The sequence below is a fragment of the Mesoplodon densirostris genome, chromosome 1, assembly GCF_025265405.1.
Source record: "Mesoplodon densirostris isolate mMesDen1 chromosome 1, mMesDen1 primary haplotype, whole genome shotgun sequence".
Classification (NCBI taxonomy): Eukaryota; Metazoa; Chordata; class Mammalia; order Artiodactyla; family Ziphiidae; genus Mesoplodon; species Mesoplodon densirostris.
The window spans coordinates 151,122,882-151,148,231 of NC_082661.1; the positions used below are offsets into that span (position 1 = coordinate 151,122,882).

The 25,350-nt window shown below is 35.5% G+C and overlaps 1 protein-coding gene across 1 annotated transcript; it reads left to right on the forward strand.

Moving 5' to 3' along the window:
- The first annotated feature begins 2,830 nt into the window (after positions 1-2,830).
- YIPF7 (Yip1 domain family member 7) lies at positions 2,831-25,142 on the forward strand. Its single transcript, XM_060091368.1, has 6 exons — positions 2,831-2,892; positions 4,483-4,599; positions 10,650-10,808; positions 17,405-17,552; positions 21,943-22,124; positions 24,980-25,142. The coding sequence occupies exons 2-6, from the start codon at positions 4,484-4,486 to the stop codon at positions 25,140-25,142; spliced, it is 768 nt and encodes a 255-aa protein (XP_059947351.1). The 5' UTR covers positions 2,831-2,892; position 4,483.
- Positions 25,143-25,350: the final 208 nt, after the last annotated feature.

The window sequence follows — 25,350 nt, forward strand, 5'->3', positions numbered from 1 at the left end:
TAAAGTTTTTCCACAGACAAAAAGCAGGCAGGACACAGGGGGTGGGGGGAGGACCATAGGGTCCTGCTCCATTTCACTTCCCTCAGCTGCCAAGACTTTTCTACCAGTTCTCCCACTTCCACTGCTACCCTAGTCCAAGCCACTTGTATATCATGCATGTGTTACTGCCACAACATCCTCCTAACAAGTCTCCTTCTGCACAAGATTGATCATATCATCCTATGCTTAAAAACCTGCAGTGGCATCTTATTTCAATCATAATAAAATCTAGACTCCTTACCATGGCCTTTATGATCTGGCCTCTGCCTACGTCTGTTACCTCATCTCCTTCAACTTTTCTTTGATTCAAAATCACAACCACATGGCTTTTTCCCTAAGCTACAAACTGCCAATTCCTTGCCATCTCAGAGCATTTGCTTTATATCCTTTTCACATAATCTTTCAAGTGGCTTCTTCTCATCAACCAGGTCTCAATTCAAATGACCTTCTTAAGAGGACTTCACTGAACACTCCAATTTTCTCCCCTTTTCACTCTCCATCTTAATAGTATATGATTACTTCTTGATAGATTTTGGTTAATTCATGAAATTGTCTTGGATAAATTGTGAACTCTGGACTCAGCCTACCAGGTTGTGAACACTGGCTTTTCCACCAACTAGCTTCCACCTGGGCAAGTTATTTAATCTTTACTTCTTTTTCTGTAAAATGGGATAATAATACTTCATAAGGTTGTTGTGAAACTTAAATGACTTAAACCTTAAGTTCATAGAACAGTACCTGGCTAGTCATTGTTATTTATTGTAGATATAGTGGAATTGATGCTAAAATATAACTCTTGAAATGCAGGTCTATTTAGCATCTACTTCTGTAATTACAACATCTAGAATACAGTCTGGTATTCAATAGATCCTCAAAAAATGCATGACTCATTATTACCTGACTGGTGACCTGGCAAAAGATACCTATGATTAAAGAAATTCAAATTCCAAATGTTTTAAAATAGTGTGGAAAAATTTACTTTACCATTCTGTTGTTGGCTCTGTTTGAAAGTTCCAAAATGCCACATAACCTACCCTTGAACAGTAGATTTCAGTTACTGAGATCTGGATACATGGGGAGTCTCACGTTCTATAAAGGAAAGTCAGCAAGAAGCAGACCGCAGGGGAACTTGACCTCCAGCCCTGTTGTTGATATTAAGGACAAAACCACTAGATCCAGATATGTATTGGGAGTATTAGCCAGGGTACCTGGGTCAGAACTAGGGAGAAACCTCCTGGAAGTAAACTTCAGATGTAAAGGGAACCAATTCAGACAGTTTCCTGGGATGGTAATTAATGTGATGTTAAATTATTTGTGGTACCAATTCCAACATGTTGCAGGGGTGTGGTTCCCATGCAGCACCAAGCAATTCTTGGGACACCAGGTGTGTGTCTTACAATTCAACTCAATCTGAAAGTATCTACCTAGAGATAGCGTCAGATTCCATAGGTTAAGAGTTCATTCCCAACAGAATGTTCCCCCCCACCCCCATCAGATACCAGTAGCTAGACCAGGTTGTTACCTGTACTTCTGACCCATGGGCTATAAATCAGAGGTTACCATGATCTCCTCCTTGGATTCAATTTATTTGCAAGAGTGGCTCCCAGAGCTCAGAGAAAACAATTTACTTACTAGACTATTAGTTTACTTTGAAAGAATATAACTCAGGAACAGCCAGATGGAAGAGATTCATAGGGCAAGGTATGGTGAAAGGGTGCAGAGTTTCCACGCCCTCTCCACAAGGGTGCCACTCTCCCAGCACCTCCACATGTTTACCAATCCAGAAGCTCTCCAAACACCATCCTTTTGGGGTCTTATGAAAGCTTCATTATATAGTCATGATTGATTAAATCACTGGCCATTGGCAACTGATTCAACATCTAGACCCTCGTCCCTCCTCAGAGGTTAAGATAGGAATGACAGTTCCAACCCTCTAATCACATTATTGGCTCCATTGGCAGCCAGCCCCCATCCTAAGGTGATGTCCCAAAATTACCTCATTAACATATCGAGACAACTTTGTCACTCTCAACACTTAGAAAATTCCAAGGGTTTTGAGAGCTATGAGTGAGGAACCATGAGCAAAGACCCAATATATATATGAGAAATGTATTTTGGTCAACTGAATGACCAGATATATATTTTTCTTATAAGTCACAATATCATACGTGCATTTCAGTGGTCAAGATTGGGTCAAAAATAAGAGAGAACATGCCCTATAAATGAGGAGTGCTCCTAGATCACATTAGTATATCCATTTGGAGCTGTGATGGAGAAGTAAGAAGTAGGGAAAAATATCAGAGGTAGATCATGGGTAGTCTTCCTAAACATTGTTTATATAAATTGAATGGTTCAGATTTGGATAAAATTGATAACACTCATTTTCAGATTGTTGCTAAGATCATCATGCTAAGATCATGTACCATATATTGATTTTTACTACATATTATTAGGAAATCTTGTCTAGGGTGAATTACTCTCATAGGCTAAAAAGCAGAAGGAGTGTTAAGCCCTCTTTATTGTTTGCCTCAAATAAATGACTTTAAATCATTGTTTAAGGGTATATTAGTCACAGAAGGAAACTGAATCCACCATTTACTTTATCAAATTGTCTCTACACCATTCACTGTGTTTATACACTTTAACAAGTATTATAAGATACTGTGTTTGGCTTTTGGCAGGTTTTTTTTTTTTTTTTTTTTTTGGCTGTAGCATCTGTTCAGAGTGTCAGAGTACAAATTTAGAAGCTTATATATATAGCCAGCAGGTCATCTTTTCATGAGCTGATTTGTTAAAAATTTCTTAAATAAAGCTACATTTGTTGGAGGATCTTTCGACTAAAATAATATAAAGGTATGTGTCTGATCCTTCTAAAAAATTTGGCATTTAAACAAAATATGAAGCTGGGTTACGTAAGGACTTTAATACCTATAGTCATATGACATTAAGCTTTGCATGTTCTGAAAACTTACTGTATTTTCCAGTAAAATTACTCTCTATGCTTTATAATAACATATTTTCATGGACTGAGAAAGTTCTGCTCTTAAACTTTAAATTCTTTAAATTATAAGTTGTTAAAAGATTTAACACTCTCCTAGTCCTGATTTTAGTTTATATAATCATAGTTACTTCTATACACATTACTAATGAAAAATCTTGACTTATTATATCAGATGTATGAATCTAACTTTAGAAAAGCTTTCTGTATTTTTACTGAGCTGAAAAAAATTTGATATATTTGACAACTGTTACCTGAATATTTCTGATTAATGAGGCCCTTAGAGCTAAGGCTGTTTATGCAGTTTCATTTGAAATTTATTATAAGTAGTATCCCATAGATTTATTATAATTATATGGATTACTGCTAGTGATTTTTAAATTCATTCTTTTGAAATAGAAAGCTTTTCAAAGAAAAAATAAAGTTTAAAATGTTGAGTTGAAAACCATATCTGTCAGGTTGAAAAGATTCTTTACTCCATTCTCTAATTTTCATCCAAAGAGACACTATTACCCACTTTGCTATTGTTTTCTTTCCCCACTTTTCCTCCTGTCAAGTCTTTCTTTTTCCCTCTGCTATTCTAAGCCGTTAGGTCTATATCAAGATCATGCACTCCTCTTCATTCCCAGAAGTGAATAAAAACTTTGTAGACAGTGTATGGAAAGATAGACTCTGTTCCTGTAGCAGAATTGAGCCTTTCTCCCTCTGACTTAGCATAAGCCTAAGTGCAGCAGGCAGGGCAAGAGAAAAGGAAAATGTTTCAAACACCTTTTAGGAATTATAAAGTAGAACTAGGAGATTACTTTTTAGAGTTTTGTCTATGTTTTGGGGAGAAGTGAGGCTGTTAGCACACTTTAAAGCTCTATGAGAAAATCAAACAAATATTATTATTATTAGCTGTTTGCTTTCTGGCCTTGCAACAAGATATATATATATATATATATAGATAGATAGATAGATAGATAGATAGATAGATAGATAGATGATAGATAGATAGATAGTTATAGATATAGATATAAATAGATACACACACACATATATATGTATATATATGTATATCTATCTCTCTATATATATATTCTTAAAGTGGGGAACTAACATTGTTTAAGGGAAAACTTTCTAGATGTATACAAACTTTTAAACTTTTTCTCTTAAACTGCTGAGAATAAGGTATTAGGTGAAGAATTTTTTTTTCAGATCAGTTAAAGTCAATTTAGTCAAAGTCACAGTCCTAGTGAGTGAAAACTTTAGAAAAGTTAATTGAAGATATAGGTTTTGTAAATGACCTTCTAGCATACATTTCCACACCCTTACCCCATTCAAAGACTACCTTGTTCTCTAATAGGAATCCTGCCATGATCACAGCATCTATTAATCCTCGTAAATACCTCAAAGGAACTTTTACTGACTCCTAAACTTCTACATTTTTCACTCTTATTTTTCAGGATGTCAAACTTGGGACAATTTGACTCTGACTTTTATCAATCTAATTATAACATTGAAAATCAAGAGCAGAGTTATAGTGATTCTAATGCCTATGGAAATCTTTATGGATCTAGAAAGTAAGTACTTGACATTGAGAGAATATGTTCTCATTTTAAGAAGTCATAATATTTTGACAGGGGGTTTCAGGTAGGGAGGTTCCCTTGAGGGAAACAAAACCTCTCCCCACTGTATCTCAGTAAAATGCCCAAGAAGAAATGTTAGGAAAGGGCAGAGAAATGAATTCAGTTTTCCATGAATGGCCTTGATCGCCTCAGGCCTATTCATAGGTGAAAGACTTGTCTCCTCTTTTCAAAACATCACTTAACAGGGAGCATGAATACAGGCCCTGGACAAACAGAAAACATTTTCCTTTTACCTGATACTTTCCAGGACACTGCTCAAGAAACCGATTTTGTTCAACTTCATAAATATTTACTGAGTGTCTGCTTGTGTGTCAGAAATTAAGAAAGGCACTATAAACTCAAAGATAAAGATGAAATCCATAATCTTTTCCCTCACAAAATTAAAAAAATTATGATGGAGAAGGGGACAATTAAATATACTATTATAATACAGTGTGGCAATTCCTAACTGAAATCGAGATAAATGTAATTCAGAATGTGTTAGTTATTTGAGTTGACAATTCAACTTGAGTTGAAAATAAATTAAAAAATGATTAAGAATTTAGTATTTACCTTCTACTAGTGCCCCAAATAGGGCAGTTAGAATGAGAAGAATTTGGTTTAATCTGGCTCTGGCATTTGTTTTTTGTCACATTGGGAAAGACAACTTCCCCAACTGAGTGTGTTAAACTGAGAAATAAGGATGTTAATAATACCTACTTCGTGAGAATTGTCTGAAGAACAATTGTGAAAATGTGCAGGAAAGTGTGTGTTAAAGTAAAACCATTATAATATATATGTTATTTTTTCATATAACTATAGTTTGCAGAAGCAATGGACACCATTGCCAAGTCACTTAAACATGCATTTGGTTACACAGTTGCTTCTTTAGATGTTCTTTTACATTAGTGAACTGTGAGAAGGGACAGAGAAATTAAGGAATTTTTCCAAGGTCACACAGCTAGTAAAAAATGGGGTTAGGCTACTAGTCCAAGGTTGTTGGATTAGACTAAGGGGCATATAATTTATTGTAAAATCAAGACATTTCTGAGAGTAAAATGTGTGCTATTAATAACAATGTTGGTACAATAAGAATAAACTGGATCATCTTAGGCAAACTGGGATGTGTGGTTACTGTGCCATTCCAACAAGTTTAGGGCAAATAACCACATAAGAAATACTTCAAATTTATTAATCCTTGAAGTTTATTTTTCGAACACAGGTAAGTACCTTGAAAACAGAATAAATACAACAGGCAGTGGGGACTCTTCTGTTCCAACTACAGGCAAGACAATTTGGACATTGTTTTTGTGGACTGGTGACTCCTGCAGACACAGGCAGATAGGTGCCATTTTCACAAGCTGCATCCTAACTACTTGCGCTGAACCACTGCTCTAAAGCCATAGGGAAAGGAATTGGTAACCAATGTTTTTAAAACTGTAGAAATTAAATATCTGGAATTTTATCTCATTCATGCCCCTAGTCTATGTTGTCTAGCATCAGTCAAATTGCCATAAGAACTTCTTAAAATGTAAAGCAATCTATACCTCTATCTACCTATCTATCTGAATATTATCACCAGGAAAATTAAATGTGTTTAAAATATTTATAAGAAAAATGGGGGAAAAGGATAAAGCTGTCTAGAATTGGCTCAATCATTGCTGAATCCAACAACAGAAAAAGAACTTAATTTTATTTCATTTATGATTTACAGTTTGGAAGGTCGAGAAAAAAACAGAAAAGTGTATGATGGCCCAGGGAGTAGTTTGAGCATGAAGGTATTACAGGATGGTAACTCAAAATATATAATCCACATGAAAGCTATCTAATAGGATTTTTCAGCTCTGTGCTCCTGTTTTATTGAAAGGATCCAGTGGCCTGCTGTTTCTTTTCTCCCTTCTCTTCTCCGGATGGAATAAGCACCTGGGCGGCATCTGCAATCCACATTTTCAGACTAAACGAAACTGAAAAGTCCAATAAGAGAGAGACAAAGCTGTCTCCTTAAGCAGGGACTCAAACCACAGCCTTCTCCCCCCACCCCAGCCCACCCAATTTTCTTTCTCCATTTGATTGCACATATCAACGTTGACCAGAAATCAAGATGACAAGGAGATGGAAATTAATATAACCAAGTGAGGGCAAGTTATGATTATATTGCATCAGGTTGATGGCCTGGCCTACTTCAGATGCTTAGCATTTAAATCCAAGTCCTGATTTGGATGTGGTAACATTTGAATTCCAACCCACACTGCAAGTCTCAGGAATTAGAAAAGGGCATATTAGCTGTGGTACTTTTATGAGGTACATAAAACATGGAGTCAGGTCAGTGATTTACAAGTGTGCTTCAGATAACTCCGGAAACTTGATCTTTTATTCATACAGTGCATAGTTCAATTAAAATGTACCCCAAATCAGAATAAGATGCTCATCATACTGACAAAAGACATAAGAATCCAGTAGCTAGTTATAATCAATTAGTCTCTCTCTCCCTGTCCCCTGCCCCATTCCCTCCTCCTCAGTATGAGAGCTCATTTTAAAACACTTGTTATGCTCAATGAATGGCATGGTGATCTGAAAGCTGGTTGAATGTGCTTATTATGAATGAAGATATTTATATTTTTAAACAAGTTTTCTTTTAGGATGAACAAGATGGAGTTTTCTCATTAAAAAAAACAACTTAACTATCTAGTTATTCAGATAGGCATTATTTCCAATGACTGCAGCCACTTTTCTAGGCTGTATTTTCCCACTGCAGTCTCCCAACTTTTGAAATGGGAAATCTATTCCAATTATTTAGAGTAAGAAATAGCTGTTTCTGCAGAAAGGTGACGACAACTGGAAAACTCCCTTTGAATGTTTTAGCAGGACTTTAACAGATAGATACTGAATCATCAGCTTTTCTGAATCTCTAGACCTGCTAGTCCTTTAGTATTTCAAGCATAGTTAATGGCACTGTCAATGCCACATCATTATGTGTACCCGCTGGCTGAGCCAGGATCTGGGAATGTCATACAAGCCCATTCCCCCAGGGATCAGACTGACAAAGGAAAGGAGCGTCAGTTGACCCTCATGATGGAAGTCCATATAGTTTTGGAGAAACAAAGCCTCTAATAAAATATGTACCTATTGATTATGTGATGTGACAGAAAACTGACTCTGTGCAACAAGCATAATTCTGAAACCACAGAAAGTATAACTGAGTCTTCTAACAGTGATCTTCTGTATTTACATTGGAAGGTGAATGTTAAGTCCTGTTGTCTCAGAAACAGTTAAATATTTTTCCCAAGCTGGAGGCCACGCAGTATCTTAACACAATATCATCTAAGTAAAGACAAGCGTCTTCAGGCTGGTTGGAACTGTATAACCCCATGTATAGGTGGTGAAAAGGGGAATATTGAAGAATTAGTGAGCATTCAGAGGGTTTGTATATGGACCAGGTGTGGCCATTGCTTCATGGCTTAGAGACGGAAAGCCAAGCAAGGCATGGTGTAGTGGAGATTCTCCTTGTAGGAAAACACAGGGTGGGTGGGATTGTTGTCAGTCTGGGTGTTCCAGGGAAACCAAAATGGGAAAAGCTATAGAGATGATCAGCGCAGAAGGAATACAAACTCTTGGCTTCCTATTAATGTTGTTTTCTCTGAGGAAGTGGCAGACTGGGAGACAACTATTTGCAAATAGAGAAGATGCTGTTCCAGGGTGTGAGGAAGGTGTCTAGAATGCTTCAGTGTCAGTCTCGGGAAGAGAAGAGCATACAGATACTTAGCTAATGCTTATTGATCACTTTTTGTGTGCCCCACGTTAACCTAAGTGCTTTATTTATTTCAGCTAATTTAATTCATCATAACCTTATGAGTTCTATTATTGTCTTCATATTACAGATGAGGAAACTGAGGCACAGAATGTGAAATGATTTGCCTAAGATTATAAAATTGGGATTTGAAGGCAGTCAGACTCCAGGAGTCCTGTTTGCTAAGCACTCTACTTGGTTCAGGATACATCCTACGATGGGACTAGCAGTACAGGCAGAAATATAATACATAGAGTTGGACAGCAAAAGAAGGGAGATACGGACAAGAATGTTGCCAGTCGTTCTAAAGGAGGCTTTTGCACTCACTTCACAGTTGTTTGAAATGATTTTTACAGGAATAGGAGATGCCTGTTAACAAAGGTAATATTTAAATCCTAGCAGCCAGAGTCCAGTGTTTATTCTGGTCTAATTTAGTTGAAATTTGGAATAATGTGTTGAGTTAGAAATCATCAAAATTTCAGTATTTGCGTTCTCAAAGAGATAATTAAGATGCTCTGCAATCAAGGAAATCAAGGACCACTTTTTATGTTCCTTTCCTTTCCCTTCCCTTCCCTTCCCTTCCCTTTCCTTTCCTTTCCTTCCCTTCTCTTCCCTTCCCTTTCCTTTCCTTTCAGTAAAAGCAATTTGAAATGACCAAATAACCTCATACATGAGCCCTTTTTTCTTCCTTCCTTTCTCTTCCTGCAATAAGTTATTTATTAAGATTGTTTTCCAACTTTCTCACACAAATGGTGAAATAAAAACCAAATAAAAGCACAATCAAGGAAATATTGTAATATGGTGTTTCAACAAAACTAAATTGCACATTTCAAAAGACGGACAGTGAAGCCAGCTATGGAAGACTTTTTTTTTTTTTTTTTTTTTTTTTTTTTTTTTTTTTTTTTTTTTTGCGGTATGCGGGCCTCTCACTGTTGTGGCCTCCCCCGTTGCGGAGCACAGGCTCCGGACGCGCAGGCTCCGGACGCGCAGGCTCAGCGGCCATGGCTCACGGGCCCAGCCGCTCCGCGGCATATGGGATCCTCCCAGACCGGGGCACGAACCCGTATCCCCTGCATCGGCAGGCGGACTCTCAACCACTTGCGCCACCAGGGAGGCCCTGGAAGACTTTTAAGTCAGGTTCTCAAATATAATTTGATTGTCAATAACTGTCTGGGAATAGCCAGAGCTAAAAAGTCTACTCCTTGATGGACAACAGTCAGTTTATGTGTTTATATTTTTCCTATGAATTGACTACTATTAAAATTTTGATTTTTAAAAATTTTTATTGAAATATAGTTGATTTACAATGTTGTGTTAGTTTCAGGTGTACAGCAAAGTGATTCAGATATATATAGATATATATATATATATATAGATATATATATATATATATTCTTCTTTTGCATTCTCTTCCATTATAGGTTACTAAAAGATATTGAGCATAGTTCCCTGTGCTATACAGTAGGTTCTTGTTGATTATCTATTTTAAACATAGTAGTGTGTATATGTTAATTCCAAACTCTTAATTTATCCCTCCCCTTCTTTCCCCTTTAGTAACTATAAGTGTGTTTTCTATGTCTGTGGGTCTATTTATGTTTTGTAAGTAAGTTCATTTGCATCTTTTTTTTTTTTAGATTCTACATATAAGCAATAGCATATGATATTTGTCTTTCTCTGTCTGACTTCACTTAGTATGACTATGATTTTTTACTTGCTGCCTCCACAGATTTATAGGGAATGTCCTGTTTGGTGATTGTCCCTAAAAATCAGTGAAAAAGCAGCATTGTGTAGGCATCAGGGCACTGCTCAGACAGACAGTTTCAGTTCACAGTCCAGCACCTGAATGTTATTTTGTGTTACCAGGCAAGTCATTCAGTCTCCATGAACCTGTATTTCTTTTTCTGTAAGATGGGATTAAAACTACAGTTTTTACATTTCAGAGTTTTAATTATGTGAGAAAATGTGAAGGAGAGTGTCCAGCACATTGTAAATTATCAATACATGTTGGTCAGTATGGATCGTTCTTCTAGAGAGTTTTCTCACTAGTTACTTTTTCTTTTTTTGATTAAATTTAAACGTCAAGCAAGTTAATTCTTTCATGGGTAAATAGTCATAAAAACTAGGAGAAATCATAAAAGGAAAATTGTAGTTTCCTTCCTTGATTTGTCGTAATAGCCCTTTCTTAGATGTGTAAATATCAGTATTTTCCTTTTTCTAGACAACAAACCAGTGAGCAGACTCAGCCTGCCTTCGTCCCACCAGAGATGCTCGTGTCATCAAGTTATGCGGGACAATTATTTCAGCCAGCATCCAACCAGGATTATTATTCACCATCTTCTTACATTGACAGTTTTGATGAAGAGCCTCCTTTACTAGAAGATAAGTTAAGGAAGTGCTATTAATGTGTGTACAGCTCAAAGAACAATAGCAATAATCAGCTCTTAATGTGTGCTGTCAGCATGCTGCACACAGTGTTTTATGTGATTATTCCACATATAAACAAGAGTCTGCCAGACCAACACACTTAAACCTTTGGGAGTTTGTCTCCTGTATGTGTGGGGACAATTGGAAGTAGATACGAGCTATTGCTGTGCTAGTCTTGCAGTTTTTAAATGTTTCTTCACTGTTTCTTGAATGTGGACTCCCTGAGCATATCTAGACAACAGTGAAGACATCTTTTGGCAGAGTGATTATATCAAAGTAACCACCAGCATATCTTACTATTTTCTGCTATGTTTGCCTGGGAGAAATGTGGGTAGTTTCTCAGTATTCTTTTTTTGTTGTCATGGAGAAAAGACAGTTTTTTTTCCCTTCCTGGCTCATGTGAGCCCGCACATCTCAGATAGATACGACTAAGTGGGAAGGAATATGATTCCAGTAAATAGCACTGTTGGTGACAAGGAAACCTGAGGACCCTTGCAGTTAAATGTGGCCTCCAAAGATTTCAGGCATCTTCCATCCATTGCTTTTTTTTTAATCCAGCCAATTTATATCTGCCGCTTTTGTTGTTAAGGAATGTCAACATGATGCTAGAAAACTAAAGTTCAAGGAGATTTAAATTTGGAAGCCAAGGAGAAATATTCACAGGCTAACTGCTCTAACTCTTTTGTATGTAGTCCAGTGAAAAGGGATAGGCTAAAATTCCCAATATTTTACATCAAAAGATCATTGTTTGCTTCTTATGAACACAGCCAGCCACCTGATATTAAAACATTCTTCTCTCTTTGCCTTCAAAATTAAGAAAAGAGGAAAGATTTAAACAGTTCAGAAAAGCACAGAGATTTATATAATCGATTTGTTGGCTCTTTAGAAGCCAGTTAAGTTTTTGGATCAATTACGCTTAACCAATTCATTCTAATTTGCCTCTGCATCTGATATCTAACACCTGAAAGTTATAAGCTATTCTCATCAAGAATTTTCCTTGACTCCACCAACATCTCTATGTAAAAAAAACTATCAATTGACTAATTATAAAAGTAATCTATATTCAAAATAGAAATTTGGAAGATATAGAAACATATGAATAAAAATATTTTAAAAATCACCAAAAATTTTGTCTCTGAGACATATCATTAATAATTTGATGTAATTTCTTCCATCCTTTATTCTGTTTTTCTATGAATATATATACACTAAAAAATGAAATACTATATTTCTTTGACTATGAATATATTGGTAAATACTTAAAAATAAAAGTTGGATCATACTATGGGTATAAAGTTTTGCATTTTTTAAAGTTACTTTATATCATGAGCATTTCTATACATGCATTCTTTAAAGTCATTAAATGTTATTTGAAAATATGACATGTAATGGCTTCATAATATTTTACTATATACAAGTACTATAATTTAAATCTACCATAGAGGTCATTCTTTATAATCAATAATGCTTTGGGGGTTTCCCTGGTGACGCAGTGATTGAGAGTCCGCCTGCCGATGCAGGGGTCATGGGTTCGTTCCACGGTCCCGGAAGATCCCACACGCCGTGGAGCGGCTGGGCCCGTGAGCCATGGCTGCCGAGCCTGCGCGTCCAGAGCCTGTGCTCCGCAATGGGAGAGGCCACAACAGTGAGAAGCCCGCGTACTGCAAAAAATAAATAAATAAATAAATAAATAATAATGCTTTGGTGAATATCATAGTAAAAACTTTGACCTGTACAGAATCTGTCCTTAGGATGGAACTATAACATTGGGATTACTGGGTCAAAAGTCATTTATACTGTCAGGCTCATCTAGAAAAATAATGAGCCGACAGACCTCCATAGTAGATATGAAATGTTTTTGTTAATTTGATAGGCAAAAAGGCAAAAAATACTTTTTATTTCTTGGTTACTAGAAAAGTTAGACATTTTTTTCATATGTTTATTGACTGTTTTATATGTTTTTTCGTATGTTTATTGTTTCACATGTTTTTACTTCTTTCTGTTTTTCAAGTTCTTTGCCAGATTTCCTATTGGAATCTTAAGATTTTTCCTTTCCTTTTTCATTTATAGAGATATTTATATGGTAAAGATATTAATTATTGTCTGCAATATGTATTTCAAGCTTTTTTTTCCTAGGTTGTGTTTGCCATCTAATTTGTTTGTGGGATATTAGGGCATATAGTCATTTTATTAATCATGTTTATGTTTTTAACTCCACAATATTTTTCTTGGTAACTTTTCTTTCCAATTGCTCTTTTGTTTAGAATATATTTCTCCAGCTCTAGATACTGCTTATATCCTCTTGTAGATTCTTAAATTTTTAAATTATCTTTTTGTTTTTCACTTAAATTTTTGATTCATTGAAAATTGTTTTAGGTCAGTACATGAAGTAGAATTTAACTTTGTTTTTTTTTCTTTAATGATTAATCAATTTTTCCTGTAACATTTACTGAAAATAATCTTTTCTATTTGTCTCAGATGCCTCCATTCTGATATTCTAAACTCAAATACATTCTCCCATGATGTCTTCTTAAATTTCAAATAGGAAATATACTAGATTTCCCCTCCTACTATATCTCAGAGAAATTCCTAGATTGTTTTGTTTTCTCTTTGTGATTATCCCCACCAAATATATAGTATATTAGAAGAGAGAGTATCTGATATAATTTTGCATTTTGAGTCTATGAAATTTCTAGACTCTGATCCAATATGTTCTTCAGGCTGGGTGACTTTATGAAAGCCTCAACCCACATCTGTCTAAAAGATATAAAAAGACCATAGGCAGGATTTCTAGGATAAGATGATAAAAGACATTTGCTAGTTTTTATTGAGCATACACCAAAACAACCTATAAAATTATGAAGTTATAATAATTAACATCCCTTGCACAAAAACATGCTATTTGAAAGTGCACTCATTTATTTCTTAAATACTTTGTTGTCTAAAAGACTTGTTTCATTTTATGTAAGAATAATAACCTTTGCTATTTGATCATGTATAATCAATGTTAACAAATGCATCTTGAAGAATAATAGTCAATTCAAATCTGCCAGACTAGAAAAATTACTGTGATATTTGGTATTTACATTTGTAACATAGCCTGATGTTTATATTTGAAAGGCCAATGCCACAATTTGCATAGTAAACAAAGATATTAATTCATTTTTATAACATATATATTGTATACTTTACTACCACTAGATGACAGCAAACAATAAATTTTGCATTCACATTTCACAGCAGTTTCATCTTTTTTTATCTTGTAAAATAAGTTGTTATATTAGGGTATCTACAATTGATAAATAGGTATCTCATTTGCATACCTTATAATAAATTTGAAAACAAAATATTCTGGAGATGTATTTTGGTAAAAAACACATAAAATATTTTTTCTTATGAAAATATTTAGTAGGTCTTATGTTCATTCGTTGTTTCATGACTCCATGTTGAAACGTGCAAGAGTTAATTATGCCATCAAATAAATGGCTGATATCAGTAATAATGTCTCATAAAGCATTTTCATCTGGGTTTCTTCAGGAGTAATGATTATGCTTTTTGAGGAGAAAGGTATTTTGAATTAAAGGCCACTTTATTGTGGTAAATACTGAAAACATATTGTTAACGTAAATATATAAATTGAAAATAAATTTTGAAGACAACATAAGCCTCAGGTGAAATTAATTTAAACTATAGCATTTCTCAATTTTTAAAATCTTCTGCTATTTGAAAAATCACATTGGACATTCTAACCTATTTTAAGTTGGTGAACTACTCATATTCTCCAAAGTGTATGTTCATTAAGAAATATATAAATACACTGTGAAAATAAAAAGGGAAGTTGAAATGTAAATGATTTGTTCAGTATTAATTTAATTCAAATTAAATTCAAATTTTTTCTTTTCAAGCTTGGGTTGGCTAGCAATCGTCAACCTGGATGTGAAAAGAGTGAAAGATATACTTTCTATCCTAGTTCGGGCAATGTCTGGCTGACCTTCTAAAAATGTCTAGGCCCCTGTTAGAGCAAGGTCTCTCTATGTCATGGCGATCATTGAAAGTTCATCTGGTATTCTGTGTGTAGAATGTCAGCTTTGCAAGGTGTTTAGGTGGTATACACAACTATAAAAGAAGTTGAATTATACCTTGTCTCTGACCAAAGAGGGTTACTAAATCCTGGGAAGGGAAGTTGAATGGCAGGTACCAATGATTTAGGGAGACAATCCCTCACATGGGAGTACTGGGCTCACTTCAAAAAAAATACAAACCTTATGAGATTAGATGCACATTGACGCAACCACAGCTATATGATTAAAAGCATGGGTTCTTTTTTTTCTTTTGTACCCTCTTGTTTTGTACCCTATCCCTAGCCCCTGGCAACCACTTTTCTACTCTGACTCTATGAGTTGGACTGAAAATTTTTTTATACTCCACATACAAGTGATACCATAGAGTATTTGACTTTCTCTGTCTGGTTTATTTCACTTAGAAAAATGCTCTCAAGGGCCATTCATGTTGTCACAAATGACAGGATTTCCTTCATCAGTGGACACTTCGGTGGTTTCCATGTCTTGGCAGTTGCTGTTTTCAACACAGAGGTGCAGATATCTCTTTGATATCCTGCTTTTGTTTCCTTCAGATATATTCCCAGAAGTGGCATGGCTGGATCATACAGAAGTTCAATTTTTATTTATTTATTTATTTATTTATTTTTGCGGTACACGGGCCTCTCACTGTTGTGGCCTCTCCCGTTGTGGAGCACAGGCTCCGGACGCGCAGGCTCAGCGGCCATGGCTCACAGTCAAGCCGCTCCACAGCATGTGGGATCTTACTGGACCGGGGCACGACCTCGTGTCCCCTGCATCAGCAGGCGGACTCTCAACCACTGTGCCACCAGGGAAGCCCAGTAGTTCTATTTTTTAAAAAAAATTTGAGGAACCCCCATACTGTTCTCCATACTGGCTGCACCAATAAACATTCCCACGAAGAATGCACAAATGTTCCCTTTTCTCCACATCCTTGCCAACACTTATTTCTTGTCTTTTTGATGTTAGCCATTCTAACAGGTGTGAGATGATATTGTGGTTTTGATTTGCATTTCCCTGATGATTAATGGTGTTAAGCACATTTTCATGTACCTGTTGGCCATTTGTATGTCTTCTTTGGAAAATTTCTGTTCAGTTCTTCTGTCCATTTTTTAATTGGACTATTTTATTTATTTAGTTTTCTATTACTGGCTCTGTGACTTTGGAAAAGCGTATCACTCCAAACCTCAGCCATCTGATGCACAAAGTAGGAATAAAATAACAGTACCAGCCTCAATGCATGTCAGTAAGACCAACACATGTAAATCTTGTAGGGCTTATAGCAAAATTCAGTAAAAATATTCAGTTAAAAAGAATTCCACTCTTTTTAGCTCAAATGTATGTACTTTATAGTAGTTTAGCTCCAGTTTTTCCTAACCTCCATCTCACCAATATTCAAATTTAAAATGAGAGAAGGAGGGTAACCAGCTTGATTACTGGTTCCTAAGTAGTGACGTTATATTTTCCTTTGTGAATGTCCTTTTTTTTTCTATTCCAGATGCATCTTAAAGTTTATCTTTATAGGAGTGGTGAGAAAAGTAACTGATGTGATGTTGGCATTTATTTCTATATTCAGTGGATGTCAAATGGCTGGGTTTTTTGTTTTGTTTTTTTTAATGAAAAAGATATAAGAGGAGGAGAATCTAGCAGCGGGGTCTGTAAAGGGGCAGTCAGAACTCTTTGAAAAACAAGACATTGGAGAAATAATTAGAAATTACTAATTGAGTTTAGACTCATGGACACTGAGCCCCACTGCTTTTGGATATTTTATTCTACCATCACCACTCATAAAAGGGAAAGTTTAATTGTCTCAAGAATTTAATCTCTGAATACACAAACTCAACAACACAGAACACTGACCTTATTAAAATATGTATGCATGCCATGATTGCTTTTACTTGTTGAATGAGCCATTGTCTTTTCTCCTCTGTGGAGTTTCAGGCAGTTAGCATGGTATTGCTCTTCTCATCAGGCAGAGTATAAGTAAAATCCAAGACCTAGGCTGTGTCTTTAGATTAGATAACACTGCTAATTGAAAATTATGCATGTTTGGTAGGACAAGTTTCAGAAGTGTTAGCAATAGAAAATATAGGATAAAGAAATATCTCAATGGGCATTAAGATGGGACTTTTGGTTTGTTAGCTACCATTATATTTTGTTTTTACTGTATAATGTCAATTTCCTCATTTTTGGCTGCATTTTAAGCTTATATTTGCTCCAGAAGGCAGGGAAATTTTTTCTTGATAGAATTATTTCTCTAAAATATATCTTTCAGCTCACTGTGTGGGAATAAAAAGTCTTTTTTTTTGTTTTAAGGTTGCTATATATTACGTAGAACTTTAAACTATGAAGGTATAATAATCAGATTAAAGTGCTAAGTAAATTAATAATATTTGTTAACTTTAATTAAAGAATATTACTCATGTTTATTTGTCTATATTTATATTATCTCCTCCCCCTTCTTCTTTTTAGAACTTGGAATTAATTTTGATCACATACGGCAAAAAACCTTGACAGTGTTAAACCCACTGAAGCCAGCAGATGGCAGCATTATGAATGAAACAGACCTCACTGGGCCCATCCTGTTCTGTGGGGTCCTAGGAGCTTCCCTACTTCTGGTAATGGACAGCAGCAAGCACTACATATTCCTTTTTTCTTCTTTTTTTTAGCTAACATTGGTTTATCTAAGTTTCATGTTTACAGCATTATATTTCTACTTCTGCATACACCACAGCCAAGTACCAGATTTTAACGCATGTCCTTTCAAATGTCATTTTTGAAGAGGTCTTCGTAAATATGGAAGAAAGTATATCACTTTATGAAGTGAAAATTGTTTGATTCATAACTACATTTTTTTGGTGAGAGAGACATATTTAATGGAACCATAATGACAAAGAGAAACTGCCATCATGTATTACAACAGATAAAAAATGTAAATGTAAATAGAATTTCAAAAATCAAATCACCAAGACAGATTTTCAACAAAGCAGGAAATCATATAAATGATTTTCTTGTAATTAAGTCTTTTTTGTTGTTTAGAAAAGACTGTCAATCTGAAAAAGTTGGAGGAACACATGGATTTGGGAAACAGAGGGCTGAAATTTTATTTTTTGTTTTCTGTGAGATTTCTGTTGTGACACTGGACAAATCCCCTCTATTTACTCATCATTTTCATTGCTGGGGTGTATCTATCTCTAGACTATTTCAAATATTCTGTTAGGTATGAGATGAGTCTCCTTTTTTCTGGTTAGGCTATTATGAATAAATTGACTTCAACGATAAGCAGTGATTTGTTTATTCAACCTGTATATTTCCCCTATCATTTTAGTTTTCTGTTTTTTATGAAGGCAATTTTCCCCCTGACATCTCCATTTGTCTTGTGTATGGGCCTCTTTCATTCTTTAAATCTGGGAGTAATGATATTCAGAGTCATTTCCACCTAAGTTAAGTTTAGAAGGTATTCTAGCTTATAGTTTAGAAAAATGATTTCTCCACCCAAAAAAGGGAAGAAAAAGAAGAAATGAGAAAGGTCTATGATTTTGTATTAAGGAGGTAATGACAATACATTAAAAACAGAGGATGAACAAGATGGTCAAGCCAATCTGACAAGTACAGTTTCATTAGCGCACAAAGAGATAAACTTGGCAAGAGAGGTAATATAGGAAATTAAAGATTCTAAGAAAAGTCCTTAAAATAACTACTCATTTCACTTTCCTTTCTTACAGCTATCCACTTCCCTAATGCAGCTATACTTCTCAAAAGTAGCTGTAAAATGTATTTGCAACAAAATGAGTCTTCACTTTTCATTATTAATTACATAATACTAATCGAAATTCTGATAGAAATCTAATTTCTGCAGTAGTGTGGTCAATAATCGCATCATATTTATCCAATACAATAGTACTTAGTTATAGCATCTTATTTCTTCCTTTGAACTACAACAAATGCAAATACTCAAATAATCTAACACTATATCAACCAGAGTTTTAATTTAGTCTCTAACGTCCCTTCTGTCTTTGTCATAGTAATTTGATAGTCTTAGATTAAGCTGCTAAGTAAGACCATGCCAATTAATCAAATTGTCAGAAACAATCAATTTAATATATTAACTCATCTTGCTTTTTCAGGTAATTTGTAATATAACAGCTGTTTGCTTTTCTGTAGAAAATATTACTATTACCACCTCTTAAAGGAAAGCATTTATCCCATTAAGATCTTTTATGGGTATATAATGTTAGTTGGAATTATTTAAATATCCTCTCTCTTGTTTTAAGTGCAAAGTAATACAGGCAAAGAACTCAACTGAAAGTGGAAAAATTGGATCTGCCCCTAACTTTGCCTCCAGGTGTGATCCTGAAACTTTTTTTTTTCCTATTTCTTGGCCTTCATTTTTTTCATTTTGAAGATCAAAAAAGAGGTTTGTATAAGTGGTTCTTAAGGTTCATTTCAGTTGTGAAATTTTAGGGAATGTGTAAAAGTGCATATTTTCTCAAACCTTTTAGGCAAATATTTTCACTTCAACTTTACAATTAGATGTGGTTACTTCAGAATTGATTCTGATACGTGTAGAACAATAAGGACCGAAAAACTCCACTGGATATTAATAAAGCCAAATCTAACTCAGAGTCCATTTGAGGCTGTTAACCCTACCCTGGATATCTAAAATTAAAATGTAAAAGATGATTTTATGGGCAGGTATATGCATTGTACTAGGGAAAGCAAAACTAAATCCAGAAACAATATTCAAATCTGTTCATTATATCTGGAGGTGTAAGATTCATAGTCACATACTCATCACTTTTATGATTTATAATTATATAAGGCACAACACCTTTTAGTAGACTTTCTTCATGTTGAAGGAAGCAAACTGAAAAGAACTGCTTCAAACACTCAACACAAATTTAATTTTACTTATTCTTCCTCTTAAAATTATTTTCACCCCCCAAACCATGAACACAAGCGTTTTAAAACTATGGCTCCATTTAATTTTTCTAGTAGAGCTAAGAGTGTGATCTGGAAAAGGAACATGCACAGCCAATATAAAAGCATAATCAGAAGAATAAGTATTTCAAGCAAAGAAGTAGTAATAAGGGTGGTACAAGGCTGATCTAAAAATTTTTGAATTTAAAAAGAAATTGAACATTTATTTTTCTTTTCAATTACAAGTCCTTGTTAGAATTTGAAACAACTTAAAAAATGGGACTGGTCCTGCCAGATGGAATTGTACCTCAAATTGGATAAACTAACAAGGGTAAGAGATAAGGAGAGAGGTCAGTAACTGATATGGAAAAGGACAATTTTACTATCAAATTAGTTTTATCCACCCGCTATTTACCCCATGCACAAAACTGGTTAGGGTCATGGTCCAGCTATGTGTCCTTTGGGTACAAGGAAGTTGTGTTTCACCATTACAACTATTCCTACCTCAGAATTATCCCACCTAATTAAAATATTAAGTAGAATGTTTCTCTAATACATGAAAGTGATTTGAAATTGTCACTATTTTCCAAGTGGAACAAACTCACCCAATAGAGCAGTACATAACTGATGTGTTTCTTTTAGCATGCCCATTAGCATTATTGGCATTATTTCACAAAGTAGCCAGGAGGACTTATTACGGCTAATGCAGCAGAGAATTCTGCAGCATAGCCCAGAGACATTTTGTGAAAGAACTTAGCAGTGATCAACTTCCCCAACTGCAGAGGAAGAAAATTTCAAAATAGCCGGGCAATTTTAAACATTAAAATGGTCATGATATTCTCCATTAATTAATTACAGAATAAATATCTCTTTATTCTGTAAGACATAAGGACAGCTATGGAGCAGAAAAAAGGACAGCTAAAAAGCTCTCTCTCTGAATCAACTTACCAGATCCTTTGTTGTTTTCAAATAATTCCCATGAAAACCGGAGTCAGCCTCCTCCATCTTTATCTAGAATTTCTAACCAGTTTAATGTATATATATATATATATAAATGACATGCATTCTTTACTGGAGCTTTGGCATCCTCGGGTAGCAAACATTAAAATATCCTCTGTTGAATCAGTAGTAGATTGTGACTTTCCCTGGATGAGTTTAACGGTGCTGGTTCAGGAACAAGTCTCTAGTGCTCTGTGGGTGGTGGCTATTTTGATGAATCCTCAGGTCAGTGGTCTATCCTGAACACTACTGACTTCCTTTAACAATACCTCTTTTGTGATTTGCTATCAGTTGGTTTATATAAATCAGTTTTTCATAAAGTCTGTTCAGTTAAGCTGGTAATAGGCATTATGAAAACAAAGGATTCTGGGGTCAGATAAGTTTGGAGTATACTGGCTTAAATAAGGTTAAATAAGTCCCCTTGTTTATGACTTGTTAGAGCTCCTGCAGGTGTTAAAGACTTAAATTTTAGACCTGGACTGTCTGGATTCAAAGCTGAGCTCCACCGCTTACCATTATTTTACCTTGGGCCAGTTCCTTAAACTCTCTGCACCTAGTTTCCTCATGTGTATAATGGGTACAACCATGGTACCAACTAATTATGTTGTGTGGATTAAATAAATTAATATATGTGAAATCTTTAGAATAGGACCAAACATAGTAAATCTGACAGATGTTTGCTAATATTACTAATATGTTTTGCAAATCTCCAAGACTAAATTGGAATGTTTTCATTAACTTATTCATTCATTTAATTGTTCAACAAATATGGGGAGAAAAATATATCCTTACCTATGCCTAGTACCCCAGTAGTCAATCTATGATAAAAAATATAAATCTGGAAATATAAGCACGCTTGTGCCATCTCATGTATAGTTCAAGGAGGGGTGGTGGTGGTGTTTGTTTTCATGACCTGAATCCATATTACAGGCAGTATGTTTTCCAGAACTCCCAGACTTGAGACTTATACTACAATGACATGAACAGCATTGAGCTGATTGATTCGAAAATACTCTCTGCTTTGTTGACAATCTGATTTCTTCTTGATGTTTGTTCTATGTTCAAACCATTTTCTTCCCGTTGTTTCAGGCAGGAAAAGTCCAGTTTGGTTACGTGTATGGCACGAGTGCCATTGGCTGCTTAGGGATTCACGCCTTACTAAACTTGATGAGCTCTTCAGGGGTGTCCTATGGCTGCGTGGCGAGTGTTCTGGGTTACTGCCTGATCCCCATGATCATCCTGTCTAGCTGTGCCATCTTCTTTTCACTGCAGTAAGTGTCTCTGTGTGCTAATTGACCCCACATGCATGATCATCGCTAGGGTTTGCCACACCAGTACAACAGTTAGCTTCTTTCTGATCATTTTAGTAGTGGGATTGGGGAAACTGGCTATTAAAAGCTACATACAGGGGCTTCCCTGGTGGCGCAGTGGTTGAGAATCTGCCTGCCAATGCAGGGGACACGGGTTCGAGCCTTGGTCTGGGAAGATCCCACATGCCACGGAGCAACTGGGCCCGTGAGCCACAACTACTGAGCCTGCGCGTCTGGAGCCTGTGCTCCGCATCAAGAGAGGCCGCGATAGTGAGAGGCCCGTGCACCGCGATGAAGAGTGGACCCCACTTGCCACAACTAGAGAAAGCCCTCGCACAGAAACGAAGACCCAACACAGCCAAAAATAAAATTAATTAATTAATTAATTTTTAAAAAAGCTACATACAGATTCAGGAAAGTAGGTCGGTTTTGGTTCAGGTGTTGTTCCTATTTCGATGATTTAAAAAATAAATTAAACCAAGTTATCTTTAAAATTGGCACTTTGTAAGTTGTCACATTCTTCAGTATGAACTATCATCATGGGTAATATAACCAACAACAGAAAATTCACTTGTTTGAATTAAGAAGAGTAAGTGCCTGGTGCACACTGACAAATTGCTTCAGCTCCCAAGCACTCTGCCTTCTAGGAGGGAAGCAAGTGTTCTTTCTCAGCTGGACATCTTGCAGTACAGAATTCCCAGGAACCCTAATGAGGATATTACTGCTAGAGAACTTTATAGCATATATGCTCAGTCAATTTTTTTTTCTTTTTTACTTCCTGGGCAGATAGTATTTACAATTCAAAAATATTAATGAGGATTCAGTAGATATGCTTCTGTCGGGCACTTTCCCAGGGCAGTGCATATCACTACCACTTTGGCTGGGAAGAGTAAGTAATTACATAGTCCTTTGTCACCTGCCATGTTGCAAATCCAATTAGAAATAAACATTTGCCATCAGTGCTCATTCTTCCACATCCAAAGGAGACACAATTCACATTTTTTTTCTTGGATAATCCAAGTTTTAGGTTATCAACACTATACTGGATAGGATATTACATACAGAATTTGCCAATGCCAGATAAACATTTTAGAAAGACTTTAATATTTTTGTTTAGATATAATCTCAGATATTTTCTTCATAACATTATTGAGAATGACATAGATGGAAATGCTTTTTTTGTTTTAATATGGTTTCATTTTGAAAGTAATAGTCAAGAATAACAGAGCAAACTCTTACTTTACCAGCAAGTGCTTAACACTTAAAAGAGAGGAATACAACAGAAAATGGAAACTTTGAATGTATAAGTACAATGTGAGTTAGAGGTGTATTTATTGAGTCTTGTCCATGGAAAAATTCCACTTTTTGTATATCATGTTCCTTAGCAAGCTGTTCTGTTTACTATGTTGTTTGTTACAGATGTTTGACAAGTTACTACAGAGTTCAGTTTTACAACTTCCATTTTGTCAGATGCTTTTGCCAAAGAATACTATAATGATCAACCATTTAAGAATTCTAGATTTTAGACATTATTTCCATCAAAGTTTAGTTTTGGGGTATCTTAAATGACTCCAGATTATCAGGGAAAGAAAATAAAAACTACAACTCTTGAATTTTGAGAATCATCAGAGGTCTGGACATTTTTCATTAGATTTTTATTCTGAAATGTAAAGGATGAATTAGAAATCCTTTAAATTCTATTAATGGCAAATAAGCTATCTGATCCTGATCCCTAAGACCATTAAACTGAAATTGCCTTTTTGGGCATATTACTATAACATTCAAATGAATCATATATAATCTCATATTTTTGTTCACCAAAACCTGTAAATTGAATCACACTAAATTTTATTTCTAATAGATATTAACTAAACCTACAGATGTAATATTTACTAGAGTGTTTTAAAATATTTTTGGTTTGTTTGTAATCTAAGGCATAAGCTATACTGTACACTTTCACTTGTTTTGCTTTGGTTCAATTATTAAAAGTAGGTATTTCTGTCATTCTCACAAATAATAAACACAATTCTCAATTTCAGATTCAACCAGGATCAAGTGAGGCAGTATAGTTTGACAGTGGCTAGAACAATATGCTGGTAGCAGCTCTTGACCTAATGACCATTTCACTTTGCAATTTTTTTAAGTCACTTCACTCCCATCTCTTCCTAAAGAATCGATTGTCTCCACAGTTACTTTTTGAAGATATCAGTTTGAACAAATCCATTTTGATATTATAAAAATCCACACCTTTATTTGCCAAAGTGATCTTCAGCAATGAGGTAGGAGGCCACACACATCTGTGCCTTACTGCTGCATCTGTTCCCTCCCTGAGCTGTGTCAGGCTTTGCTGTCCCAGACAAAAACCCAGGACATGGACCTGGGAGCGCTGGGGAGTAGGAACCCCACTGGAATGCGAGTCCAGTCATTTTTCTGCTCATATTGGGGGTAAATTTAGGAAGAAATTGGGGAAAAGAAATCTGTAGCTGTAAAAGAAGTCTCTAAACAGTTTATGTAAAAGAATTTCGGAAGTTGGGATTTGAATGTTGACTCATGAGAGTGACAGAAGGTCAATTCTTCTGTTTCCAATAATCTGAGTTTTTACCACCCTATAAAATATTTAGCTTCTAATGGTGAACTTGACTCAAAAATTTTCTAAATAACTGAGGCCTTTGAGTTCCTATGGTTCCTCACCCTCCTTTTACAAATTGAGAAAGTGGTTATAAATATTGTACCAAGGACATTTCAGAGGCAGCTGTGATTCAATAACCTCTTTTTCTCCTGATGTAAGATAACCATCTCTTTTGTCTTTGCTCTAGGGGCACCTTTGGAACTGTGTCAGCACTGGTCATCATTGGCTGGTGTAGTCTCTCAGCCTCCAAAATTTTCACTTCAGCCTTGGCCATGGAAGGGCAGCAGCTTCTCATTGCCTACCCTTGCGCCTTACTTTATGGACTTTTTGCCCTCTTAACAGTTTTCTGAAGATTATTTGAGATGGCATTATAGGATTCTATTTGTTTGTCGCTCAGGTTATCCTGGAAATGTATTGGCATTCACATTTGGTCATATGATTTCTGTTTTATCGCTGTTGAGAGAATAATAAGCAGAGAGAAAAAACAGCACTTAAGGATGGGGCTCTAATAGGCTGTTTGGTTTGAATGATGATTTGCTTTTTGGTTGGTACATTAAA